The sequence below is a fragment of the Apodemus sylvaticus genome, chromosome 13 (assembly GCF_947179515.1).
Source record: "Apodemus sylvaticus chromosome 13, mApoSyl1.1, whole genome shotgun sequence".
NCBI classification, from domain to species: Eukaryota; Metazoa; Chordata; class Mammalia; order Rodentia; family Muridae; genus Apodemus; species Apodemus sylvaticus.
The window spans coordinates 72,072,000-72,085,778 of NC_067484.1; the positions used below are offsets into that span (position 1 = coordinate 72,072,000).

General features: G+C 43.3%; 1 protein-coding gene across 1 annotated transcript in view; it reads left to right on the forward strand.

The window, feature by feature from the left end:
- Positions 1 to 13,779, forward strand: part of Epb41l4a (erythrocyte membrane protein band 4.1 like 4A) — a 209,084-nt gene that overhangs the window by 110,394 nt on the left and 84,911 nt on the right. Inside the window, exons 4-5 of the mRNA XM_052155880.1 lie at positions 7,402 to 7,453; positions 12,905 to 12,983. Coding sequence (XP_052011840.1) covers positions 7,402 to 7,453; positions 12,905 to 12,983 — 131 coding nt within the window. The remainder of the gene's footprint in view (positions 1 to 7,401; positions 7,454 to 12,904; positions 12,984 to 13,779) is intronic.

The following is a 13,779-nucleotide window of genomic DNA, read 5'->3' on the forward strand; positions in this document are numbered from 1 at the left end:
ATTATAAGAGTGAGCTAGGGAAACGGAAGTTGGTAGCTGAGGGTAGGAGCCTGGAAATTCAGGTTTCTAATCAGACCCTTCCAGAGAGTAGAGTATTGGTTCTTAGAACCTACGTCTATGCTGTAGACAGGTCTACTGCTCAGTGTTTGCGTCTTCATCTTAAATGGTAACTGTGGTAGTTTATATTAAATGGTAACTGTGGTAGTTTATATAGCATAGAGATATTAGGAGAGAAAATGAGGAGATCCCTATGAGTCTTCAGTAGTCCCTGACAGATGACAACGATGGAAGAGATGTAATTAAATTCAGCAAGTTTCTTTCTGTTGTTACTTCTTTAATCCTCAGAATGGAACCAGGGTCTGTGAGTGACTGTGATGGGGGCTGGTGGTACATTATGAGGAGGATTTCAATGGTCATTTGTTGAAATCCACTTCTGCTGAAAACTGGGGTTCCTGCCCTCTGTGCAGACAGTTCCAGTGACAGGCTGTTGTTTTTGTCCACGCTGACAGATTGCTCCAGTGTGGGACTCAGACTTAGTCACTCATACCAAGGATCAAATTAAAGCCATAACCTATCGATGTTGCTTAGAGTCCTTCAGATCTGTACCCAGAGGCAATGAGCAAAGCACAAATCACTGCTGGCTCAGCTCTGCACTTCTTGGAGTGCAAGTGTGAAGTATGTTGAGTCCTTAACTCCATGGAATAACCTGATCTTTCTTCTTCTCTTCTCTTCTCTTCTCTTCTCTTCTCTTCTCTTCTCTTCTCTTCTCTTCTCTTCTCCCCTTTTCTCCTTCCTTCCTTCCTCCCTCCCTCCCTCCCTCCCCTCTTCCTTCCTTCTTCCTTCCTTCCTTTCTTGAGATCTTTTTGGTTCTTGTAACTCAGACTCTTTTTGACTTCTTAAGTCAAGAAATTGTTTCATTATTCTAGCCTGCATATGGCAATTCTTTGGCTTGTTGAAAGCAAGATTAAGCCCCTCCTCCTCTCTGTGGCATAGGCCTGTAAACCCCTCCACACACACTTGGAAGGCTGAGGCAGAAGAACCATAAACTCAAGGCTAGCCTAGATTATATCCAGAGTGAGTTCAAGGCTAGGCCAGGCAATTTAGTGATGTGGTTTTTTTTTTTTTCAATATAAGAAGAAAGAGGTTGGGCTGTAGCTCAGCGGCAAAGCACTTGTGAAGCATCCAGAGAGCCTCAGTCGAATCCTCAGAAGTAAGGAAAGGAGAAAGAAAACATCAGAAAACGAAAATGTGGAATTCTTAAGCTATGTGGCATGCTTAAGCTCTTTTCTTGCTTGGTAGACAGATTTCACTATGCTCTCCTGACTGACCTCTTTCATGAGTGCCCAGATTAAAGTCATGTGCCACTGTGCCCAGCTGTCCCTAAATTCTAAAAGGAGTCATCACTACTCCATTATAAAATAGATAGAGTAAAGCTTTTTTAATTCTTCAACAATCTCATAAGTATGTAATAGCCGGTTTTTACACCCATTACTCCCTCTCATCTCCTTCCCCTTGGCCTTTGAGAACCTTCACCCAACAGTCCCTTCTCCCACTGTGATATCTTTTGTGTTTCACCCACTCTGTTTAGTTGTGGTTGCAGCAGGAACACTGGAGGGAGCCTGTTACTGAACATAGGCGACTAATCAATGCCTGCAGCACTGAAGAAAAGGATTCCTCCATCCCTAGGAGCCATTAGCTGCTTCTGTTCCTTCTGTGAGGAGCTGGATCCTCTGGAGGCATTTCCTCAGTGGAGGTTCCTTTCTCTCTGATGACTCTAGCTGGTGTCGAATTGATGCACAGAGCCAGCCAGTACAGTTGGATATTGATTATTGGACAGTATGACGGCTCTGTCAGTTTTCTCCTGGGTACACCAGTGCTGTTATTAAGATTGACAGGCTGGGGCGGAAGGATACCAGGCTGCTTGCCGTTCTATCCTGGAGAAAGAGATCGGGGAGCACAGTGGTTATACTTGCTAGGTAACTGGGTGTCTGGGGCTTATTTCTGTAAATAAGCAGGCTGCGTGAAAACGGGGATGAGACAGATAGGTGTGCTTTGATTTATTGCTGTCTTTGTATAGAATAGTCAAGTTCGTGAAAAATATGTACACACCACACACACACACACACACACACACACACACACTTAAAGTAGAGGGGAACTAGGAGGAAAAAGTGACACTGGACAGAGATGTTCCTATTGAATACAGGCTGTTTCTTCTTGGGACCATCTGGATAGTCAAGATGGCAGTGTACCCAGGCCCAGTCCAGAAACACCACACTCTGTGTAGGTGAGAGTAAAGGTTCCCCCCCTTCTTTCTAAAAATTACCTATCAGCCTGATTTTTGTCACTATGACAGAGTACTTGAGACTGGTACATTATCAAAAAGATTTAGTTTGATGTACAATCTAAGGTGCTGGATGTCCATGATGAGGCAGGCACACCAGGCAAGGCCTTGGGCTGTGGGTGGACAAGAGGAAGAGGCAGAGCAGGAAGAGAAGCCTTGCTTCAGACCCACCCTGCTCCCATTCATTCAGGAGGGTGGCAGCTCATGAACTAATCATCTCTTAAAGGCCACACTCTCTCGGGACTGTTACACTGGGGACCAACTTTCATCAAGTGTTCGGAGAGGACGGATGTTGTCCAGACCACAGCATCATGCTTCATAAATACTGATGTCATAGCTACTGGGCAGCGCCAAACGTGATACGCTGCTCTCTGGCAAAGGACTGTATTGTCACTTAAAAACAGGTTCACTTGCTTTAACAGTGGTTGAGGGCTATGGAGATGTTCAGTTGATGATGTGCCTGCCATGCAGACATGAGGCCGAGAGGTGGGTTCCCCAGCACTTACGTAAGGTCTGGGCAGGGCGAGGCTTGCCTGCAACCCTGGGGTGTGTGCTGGAGTTAAGAAGACCTGGAAGTCACTGGCCAGCTAGCCTAGCCAAGTTAATGACCTGCAGGCTCAGTGAAAGAAAAAAAAAAAAAACAGGCAGAACACAAAATTGGGAGGAGTTGGGACAGCATATGAGAGGTTCGAGGTCAGCGTGAGCTGCATGAGACCCTGTCTTAAAACACAAACAGCAGGTTAGAGCTATCAGGAATTACTGTCAGCTTGGAAAACAGTGCAGACCACATTCATTCACTCTTGAGTAAGAAATACACTTTCTAGTGTGTGTTATAGTGTGAGTACTATACTATAACACGGCCCAAGGGAACCCTCCTTATAAAAAAGTGTGTTTACTTATAGTTATCCATGAAGGTGCAGTTCCAAGCTTTGTTTTTGAAGTTTTAAATTTGTTTTTGTTGTCTTCTGTGTGTGGTAAATAAGTGAATAAGTATTAAATTCTCAATTAATAAAAATATATAGAATATATAAAAATGAGGATATATAACAATTGAGGACATCTGATATGGACCTCTAGCCACCACATGCTTCCACACAGACACACAGGCACACCACATACACACAGGAAGTTGAGGCGGCTGACATGGATTTTACAACACAGACAGGCATTTGCAACATCTGATATGTATTTTATAAACAACAACAACTACAACATATACACATACAGGGTGTTGAGTTAATTGACCTGTATTTTATAACAAAGCGCACGCGCGCACACACACACACACACACACACACACACACGCACGCATGCATGCACGCGCGCGCGCGCGCACACACACAGGCAGTCTCAACATATAACACAATTGACATGTATTTTATAGCAATGTAAAGTTCTCTTTTCCCATACATAAATCTTGAGGATTTTTGTTTTGTTTTGTTTTTGTTTTTGTTTGGTTTTTTTTTGAGGATTTTTTAATGAACAATTGTTCAGTGTTTTTCTCTTTGTAAGATCCTTTTGCATTTCCCTTGGAGTTTTCTTTGCATCTAATTTTAATATCACATATACACGTGTTTTATGTACACGTTCTCCTGCTCTAGATCGTAAGTCTGTGTCTGTGTGCCACCTTCGAGGCTTTAAGTACCTTGGGGCTAGAGGCAGGCCATCTGACTTCCCTGGATGGTGCCTGGTGTGGTGTATAAAGCGTGTGAGGAGAGTGCTCTGTGCACGTTAAGTAGCGTAAAGCTAACCTCTAGAATCTTCAGATTGGCATCGTGCCGACAGTCGCAAACTTCTGCATCCTTTCTCCTCTGGGGCATGAGCAGCAGCCTGGTATGTTCAGTGTGACCAGACATGTACTGTGTTTGATTGCTTGTTGATAACTAGTGGTGACACGTGCTGTCAGGCTGCGGCTGCTGTTGTCCCAAGGTCATATCTTTCCCTTGGTTGAACGTAAGTGGATTTTGCATCTGAGGATGTTGGCTTGTGAAACCTGGTAGATTGTGTTTATTATTTACGTTCTGGAGCATTTATCATTGTCTGACCTCTGTCACCTCTGCTTTCCATTTTGATAAAATGAGATTTGTGCCTGGCAAGCTCTGGATGAATGCTTAGCATATCAGATGTGCAGGGAGTTGATTGAATGGCCTTTGATTGAGTCTTGCCCTTCTTTGCTTTGTGCAGAATTGTAATTTCTATCTCATCTCAGGACTTCATTTTGCTTTTTTACATAAAAATTTAATCACTCTCATGGATAGAGGTTAAATTGGACAGATTACCATTAATGGGCTTTGTCTGATACACCAAAATACCTTCCTATCCCATTGAGATAACAGCTTCCTTTCTGGTTTCATTTCACAGCCTTTCCAGTGTTGAAAAGCAGAAACAGTTTTTCTGATTTTCTGACTCTAGAAAAACAGAAAATAACACAGTGTACACACACACCAACATCACGGTAAACCATCAATAGAGAGCACTTTTATGTTCTTGCCTACCAGCTAAAAATAAACATGAGAATGCAGTTTATTACCCAGAATGCCTTGAACTGAAGAGTCTATAAAATTTGATATTTTGTGATAATTTTAGAAGGTAAAGTTTAGAAGTGTTGCTCTCTTTGGGTCCTTTCTGGTTTTAGTCTTGCTTCCCATTCCCCTGTTCCTCCTTTGGCATTCTGTGTCTGCCTGTGTCTGTGTGTATTTGTGCACGTGTGTTTGTGTGTGTGTCTGCGCGCGCATGCGCGCACACACGCATATTGCAAAACCTAAAATTAAAACCCAGTATTTGGAGTGCTTTGACCTCTGGCAACAATGAGGAGAGCCTCTAAGGACCTAAGAGTTCTTGCTCTTACGGGCTTTTATGCATGGGTCACCAGCCGCCAGTGACATTTTGAGCCCAGCTTGGTGACACCCAGAGAGAAGAGAGCCACTAACCGGCAGAACTCTGAGATAATAAATGGATATTGTTTTAAGTCTCTCTTTTTTTTGGAGGGGGTGATAATTTGTTATATATCAATAGAAGCCTACGCAACTGTTGTTTCTTTAGCTTTCCCTCGAGAAAAAAATTAGGCAAACTTAAACTTTAAAAAATTATATATTAGCCCCCTCCCATGTGTGCACTTGCAAGCTTGAGTGTGCTATGTGCGTGTGCGGTGGTCACGTGCCTTGCTCCATGTATCCAGTCAGGCTTGCACAGCAGTCGCTGCTCCACCTGAGCCATCTCCTCAAGCCTTTTTACTTAACACCAGCGGAAAGAAATAGTCCATCTATTCATGTTTTCCTCTCATGGGAAGGGTCCTTAACTTCACATACAAAGGAGAATGAGTCTGTTTTGTGTCCTAGCACAGCAACAGGGGGCTGATTTTGCTGTACACCGTGAGCCAGAATTTCCTGGTGAACCAGAGTTTCAGCACCAAGACAGCCTCTTCCATCATTGTGGGCTCCCCAGAACCCCCACTCCCACCCCCTTCAAATAACCCTTCTGCTTTACAGGTGACTCTAGGCCTGGCTGCATGTCTGCAAGGGCAACTAGGGAACACTGTTTTAAGTTGGTGTGCTTGTGTCTATTGGTTACTTTGTAACATCATTGGAATGTGACATTTCACCACTTTGAGAGACAGTGGCAAATGGTGCAGACGAATTGAGGGTAGTGCAGCAGTGACAGTGACAGTGATTAACTGGGGCACTAGGTATGAAAGCTTATCATATATAATGTGAAGTAGAAGGTAAGGGGATTGCATAAGATATCAGAACCCACTGTTTATAATAACGGTTCACCCAAGGCATGAGGAGGGGGGAATACCCTGATATCTTCGAGAATTTTCTTATGGTCCCTGAATCTCTTCCAAGTGTCAGGGGCAGGGCGGGAAAGGGAACTGAATGATCTCATCAGGGTAAGTGCAGAACTGCCAGGCATTTGGAGGCTGTGATTGTAAAGTGCTGGCTCCTCTCACCTTGCTGTAAGAATGGTGCCTTATTTAGGCAAATGAAGATGGTGTGTGTGTGTGTGTGTGTGTGTGTGTTCGTGTCTCTGTGTGTATGTATGTGTCTGTGTGTCTATGTGTCTGTGTGGGTCTGTGTGGGTCTGTATGTGTGTCTGTGTGTCTATGTGTTAACGTGTCTGTGTGTGTGTTTGCGGTCCTCCATTTTGTCTAGGATAAATGATGGAGAGGATTCACTTCTTTACCTCCATGGGCCCTTCAGTGCCTTTCATGGAACCTTTCTGTTGTTTTTGGGTTCCTGTGGCTTCTCCTTTCTTCTCTTGCAGATGGAGAGCCAAGGCTTGATCCTTTTGGTGGTTTTTGTTTCACAGGATAAAAGGAAAGATCTTCTGCAGAGCCAAGAATTCTCCTATTCCTGACACAATTCTATTCATTAAAGATTAATTTGAATTAATAAGCTAATACCTTAGATAGGCTAAGTAAAGCCAGTTCCCAAGCGTGAGCCGCACACGTTAGCAACACTCGTGTGCTGCATAGCTGAGGGGAAGCCAGCCGCTGAGGACTATGAGTTACTGTTTACTCTGCATAGAAACACTATGGGGATAGTCAGAGTTTTTCAGTTCTTTGTCTCCTACTGCCTGATAATGGCAGGGAGACCCAGGGAAAAAATCCCTGTGATTCTGCTCCAGGGTTCAGGTCCTCAGCTGAGCTGAGCTCCCTTCATGGATCCTGAATGCTGATTTGAGTTAAATGGATTGCTTTCTTCCGAATACCTAGTAGCAACTGTTACAGGGCATAGAGCAGCTAATGAAGAGGTAGCCACTGCCTTCCGAGTAATCCAGCTCATTCATAAACATCTGGCTGTTCCCAGGGAGTGCAGTCCCTCTGAGAAGCATTTGCTGCCCTGTCTCTTCAGCACCAGCAGCGACTGCATTCCTCTGCCTTCAATATTCTAGCCACAGGGCGCTCCTTAGTGCATGGCTATGATACAGTTCATGGCTTAAGTGTTTCTGTGCCAACAACTATTGAAATGCCATTTAAGTTAATACTTGGGAAATAGTCTTGATGCAAAGGCCGGCGAAAGCGTCTAACTGTTCTGATTCCCCTTTCTGTCTCACAGTATTGGCTGGATCCCGCAAAAACTCTCGCGGAGCACAAGGAGCTAATCAACAGTAGGTATTTGATTTTAATTTTGTGGGAGGGTGGCGTGGGCATGGTGAACGGTCTGTGGTTAGTTTAGTGCTGGTGAGGGACCAGCGGGACCAGAGAGCAGCACTGGGCTGTGTGGTGTGAGGCGCTCTCCCTGCTGTGTGGTGTGAGGTGCTCTCCCTGCTGGGGTGGGCTTAGTCAGAGGCTCAGTCAGTCTCATCGCTGTAGAGAAGATCTGAGGGATCCCCTCTCTTGGTTTTTAGCTGTGACTTTTCTGTATGTTTGTCTTTAAAACCTGTTCTTAAAAAGGGGGAAAGGCAGAGAGGAAAGCGTTTGTTTCTGGGCTATTGAGAGTTTTATCTATGTCACAGGGTTTACCTGTGACCTATAAAGTTCTTTGACTTCAGTCAGAGATCGTTCCTTGTCAGGAGTTAACTTTTGAAATGATCAATATGAATTAATTGGGAAAGTTGTTGTAATTAAGTACATATTCTTTAATCTTAATATCCATACCCATATATATTCATAAACACATGCACAAACTTAAGTATGCAAAAGAATAATCCTTTAACAGTTTTGTGGTAAAATTAGGGAAGTTAAAAATTTGAAACATTTTGTGTGTAATTCACTGACGTTACATAATTCACATTGTTGTAACTGATATCATCCACGTAATTTTCATTATCCCAGACTGAACTCTATGCCTAAAAGAACCGTCGTGTTTAAATTGTGACTGAGTGCCAATCAGAACCTAGTGGGCCCCTGTGCCTTTACGGCCTACCTCTCCTTTGCCTGTGGGCCCTTTGTCTGTGTGATATCGGTTGTGTGAACTTCCATGGATCCCAGCACAGGAATGCAGCCACACCTCCTAAAGGAACTGGAAACCCGGAACTGCAGGACCCTCAGGAGCATGCACAGATTCTCTGGACATCTGCAGTGTCATTAAATTTCTGGATTTCTACCTCTCTGGTGGAAATCTACATTTACAAATTAAAGCTCTGGTCTACTTGAGCCAACTAAAAACAATAACCATCAGAAACTTAGAAAAATTTCAGGAGATTTCACCTTACACCAGTCAGAATGGCTAAGATTAAAAATTCAGGAGACAGCAGGTGTTGGCGAGGATGTGGAGAAAGAGGAACACTCCTCCACTGCTGGTGGGGCTGCAAATTGGTACAACCACTCTGGAAATCAATCTAGCGGTTCCTCCGAAAACTGGGCACCTCACTTCCAGAAGATCCTGCTATACCACTCTTGGGCATTTACCCAGAAGATTCCCCAGCATGTAATAAGGATACATGCTCTACTATGTTCACAGCAGCCCTATTTATAATTGCCAGAAGCTGGAAAGAACCCAGGTATCCCTCAACAGAAGAGTGGATGCAAAAAATGTGATATATATACACAATGGAGTACTATTTAGCCATTAGAAACAATGAATTTATGAAATTCTTAGGCAAATGGATGGAGCTAGAGAACATCATACTAAGTGAGGTAACTCAGACTCAAAAGGTGAATCATGGTATGCACTCACTAATAAGTGGTTATTAACCTAGAAAACTGGAATACCCAAAACATAATCCACACATCAAATGAGGTACAAGAAGAAAGGAGGAGTGGCCCCTTGTTCTGGAAAGACTCAGTGAAGCAGTATTCGGCAAAACCAGAACGGGGAAGTGGGAAGGGGTGGGTGGGAGGACAGGGGGAGAGAAGGGGGCTTACGGGACTTTCGGGGAGTGGGGGGCTAGAAAAGGGGAAATCATTTGAAATGTAAATAAAAAATATATCGAATAAAAAAAGTTAAAAAAAATTTCAGGAATAATTAATTATTTTAAAATAAATTTGTAGGTTTCTCATATAAGGAAAAACGGAGGTAATCCAAAAATGTAAACTTCTTAGTGGAGCACAGCAGTTCATGCCTATAATCCCAGTCCTACAGAGGCTGAGGCATAGGAGTTGCCACGATTGAGGCTACATAGTGGTTCCAGGTCAGCTTGGGCTACACAGCAAGTTCTTGTCTCAAAAAGAAGCAGGCAGACACAGGGCTTAGAGAGATGTCTCAGAGATTAGATCACTGGCTGCTCTTCCAGAGGACCTAAGTGTGATTCCCAGGACCTATAGTACAGCCCCGGTTCCAGAGGATCCGATGTTGTCTTCCAGGGCTGTAGATGTCACTCCCAAGTGCTCCAGATGAGCGTTTGCTCCAAAGGTCTGTTTTTCTAGACAGTGCACACACAGCACCAAATGCTAGGTGTGGGAAGGCTTGCTCCTCATGCCCGTGGTTTCAGGCAAGACGCTTCACTCCTCAGAGCTTTGCCCGTTCAGTGGTTTCTAGGCCGTGGCTCAGAATGAAATATTCATGAACTTCCGTTGTTGTTTGAGGTGGGCTCTCACTGTCTATCCCTGGCTGACATGGAACTCACTGTGTCCCAGGCTGGTCTTGAACTCACAGAGATCCACCCATCTCTGCCTCGTGAGTGCTGATATTAAAGGCCTGTACCCACACTGGGCAATAGGAAGTGACACAAGTCCTCCATATGCCCAGTGGAAAAGGCCAAAGCCCTCAAAGAAAATGAACTCAAGCTGAGCGTCTTCCATTGTGCATTTTCCAAGTTTCTGCTTAGCTGCTCATGACTGGACACAGATGAGATGTCTGTGCAGGTGACTAGGGCCATCTGCCACGTCCCACAGAATGGAAGTGACTCTGGAGTCTATAGCGTGTCTCTTCCCTTTATCCGCTTCAGAGGCATGCGAGCCTCCCTGGGCACCGAGACCTGCCTGGCCTGCAGGCACAGGCTCACCCATCTGCTCAGCCTCACCGGACTTCCTGGCCCTTCTGAATATTTAATAGTCTCACCTCCCTCATGTCTGCGTTCAGGAGGAGTAAGTCTGTTTGTCGGAGATACAAGCGGGGATTGACTATACCTAAAAACCAGCTATATGGAATACTAATAGGAACCTAGACTAAAAGTCTTACAATGTAAATTTTTAAAGAAAGCATTAAGCGTAAGAAGTAACTCGTGGAGGAAGGCAGAGATGGGGGTGGGGGTGGTCAGCTCCTGATGTCCTGTGCATTCTGATAGCACAGCTTTGGAAGAGGACAAAACGCGTGTGACTATGTGATAATAGCCAATAACGTGGTGGTTTGTGTAGTATAAAACTAATTTTATTTTTATTGCTCGTTCTATTTTCCCCCCACAGCTTGTAAGTTCTGACTTCATTTATTTAACTGAAAATGAAAGAAGCCGAGTTTCTTTGGGCCTGTTCTGTTCTGTTCTTTCCCTGGTGCGAGGCTCCCCTCCTCATGTTTTCTTTTGTGCTGCAGAGCCTTTGTTGAGACAATCAGTTGCAACACTGACAATCAGTTGGAACACAAGTAAAAAGTTTCTTTTTAAAACAGAGGGTACTGCAGTTGGGTGGTGGAGACAGGAGAATCAGGACTTCACACCGACCTCAGCTGTACCGGAGGTTCGAGGTCAGCGTGAGCTGCTGCGTGAGACCCTGTCTTAAAACACAAACAGAGCAGGTTAGAGCTATCAGGAATTACTGTCAGCTTGGAAAACAGTGCAGACCACATTCATTCACTCTTGAGTAAGAAATACACTTTCTAGTGTGTGTTATAGTGTGAGTACTATACTATAACATGGCCCAAGGGAGCCCTCCTTATAAAAAAGAGTGTGTTTACTTATAGTTATCCATGAAGGTGCAGTTCCAAGCTTTGTTTTTGAATTTTTAAATTTGTTTCTGTTGTCTTCTGTGTGTGGTAAATAAGTGATAAAAATATCTTTTTGCATATGTGAGGCTATGTTTTTTGATTTAGAGTAGTTTGAGGGGCTGGTGAGATGGCTCAGTGATTAACAGCACTGGCTGCTCTTAAAGAGGACCTGGGTTTTATTCCTGGCACCCATACGGCAGTTCCCAATGTCTATACATTCAGTTGACTCCTTCTTCTGACCTCTGAGGTGACAGACACACACTTGGTGTGCATATCTATATGCAGGCAAACACTCCTACACATAAAATGAAGTAAATGAATCTAAACACAAAGTTGAAATAGTTTAAGAGTGTACCAGATACGGTGCTGTCTCATAGCCTCACTGATAATTATTTTGCTTAAGAAATATACATGACTTAGAAAGTTCCAGTTAATTGATTTGCCAAGTGTTACTACTTCCTCTTTCCAGACATTGCCACGACTAAGACTTTCTTGTGTGTTTTGCCTGGGATAAACAACATATATTAACCTTTCTCCCCTTTGAGATGTCAAGGTTTTGTGCTCAGGACTGTAGACTGGCTACCCTCTCCACTCCAGTGCATACAGATCTCTCTTTAAATGTGCCGGGCTGCTCCATTGTCCTGTGCCTGTGGCTCACGGACACGGTCCCCTCTGCTGCTCTGCACTTAGAAAAACTTTTTTTTTAATAGTTGAAGTGATAAGCAAATGGTTTTTAAAAATAGTATCAATATGCTCTTTTGATTTTGAAAACAACCTTCCCTCCTTCATGAGTAACTCAAAATATGAATTGATAAAAATTGTGTATACACTGTCTAACAGCTTTAAGAACCAGTGGTGTGTTTGACCCTAAGTGTTCTATGCTGATGTGTGAGTGTGTACTTGCTTTCAGTAGTCTTGAAGCACGCCTTTTCCATTTTGTATTCTTGTACCTTAATATTTTGTAAATGTAATTGTGTGTGTGTGTGTGTGTGTGTGTGTGCCTACATGCAGAGACCAGAAGAGAATGCTTTATTCCTTTGAAACATGGTCCTTTATGGGGCCAGGAGCTAGATTGGCAGTCAGTAAGCCCCCCAGAAACTCCTGTCTCAGCCCCGCACAGTACTGGGCTGCAGGCACAGTTGTGGCTATATCCAGCTTCTTACACTGATGTTGGGATCTGAACTCAGATCCTCTTGTTTATACAGCAAACACTCTTGTACACTGAGCCATTTCCCTAGCTTCTAATTTTGTTTCCCCCGCCAAGGGAAGAACCTTCCATTTTAGCAGCTTAAATTTAAAATCATCAATAGTTTTAAAAAGTATATATAAGCTAGGCTTGGTAGAGCATAAGGGTAGTTTATGCCAACAGTGGGGACTCAGGGGATAGTGGATCTCTGTGAGTTCAAGGCCAGACTGGTCTACAGAGCAGGTCTCAGTCAGGCTAGCCAGAACTACATAGAGATGTTGACTCCTCAACACACACACACACACACACACACACACACACACACACACACACACACACAATGTCAGTGGATAGATAGTACACCTAGAGGTAAATTATAATACTAATATTATTTGATATGAGAATGTAAAGCTTAAAATACAATTTGTATGTAAATGAACTGTCTACTGCTTGAAATAGATGGTTTCCATATTTAATGCATTCTCCATATGTGAATATAATTAATTGTTACATATTACAATGCAACTTTGGTTATAATATGAAGTATAATTAGTTTCTACTTTTTTTTTAAAGCTGGACCTCCATATACTTTGTATTTTGGTATTAAATTCTATGCTGAAGATCCATGTAAACTCAAAGAAGAGATAACCAGGTATAGTATTGACTTTACCGTTGATTAATGTGCTTTATAAAAGGCTGCAATAAAAGTGGATTAAAAGGTGGGGGTGAAACACTTGCATGTGTGTCGAGCCATGTCTTGCAATGTGTCTGCTGTGAGGATTAAATTTTAGCCTTGCACAGGTAGCTCTGACGGGAAGCCGGGCGGCGTGAGGATGGATTTTGCATCTCTGTGCTGGGATCGCCTTTGTCATTCATTGTTCAACTTCAGCCTCTGGGCTTGGGGCAGAGCAGTCATCTGAACTGCGAACGGAGGGAGTTTGGATGCTAGTTTTGAGTTTATAATTTATATTTAGAATGCCAGTTATTTTTCTTCAAGTAGCTGTAGATGAAGTATCAGCTGTTTAAATATTTCATTTATCTCTGCAGGAAATGAAAAAAGATAGTCACTTTTAGTACTAACAAGGACAAAAAAAGATCAGTATTATAATGTATTATTTTGTCATTATTGCCAAAAATTTTTTTTTTCAGTAAAGACAGATTTTCTCATTGGTATTGGTTGGCTAGATCACCCAAACGGTCCACAGCAGTGTTTGAAAGTGCCTCTGAAGAGAAGGTTATCGGTTTCCTGATGAACATGCTTGACCAGTGAAGTGGCCATGAAACAAAAGATGGGTTTGCCATCACCCAAGTAGTTAATTTTCCAGTGAACTTCATTATGTACTGAAGTCGAGCTTCATACATTATGGGAAAAACTAACAATCAGATCAACAAAGGCCACCTGTGGGGCTTTTCCCCCTTTGTGCTCCATCCTTTCATATGTGCATCTG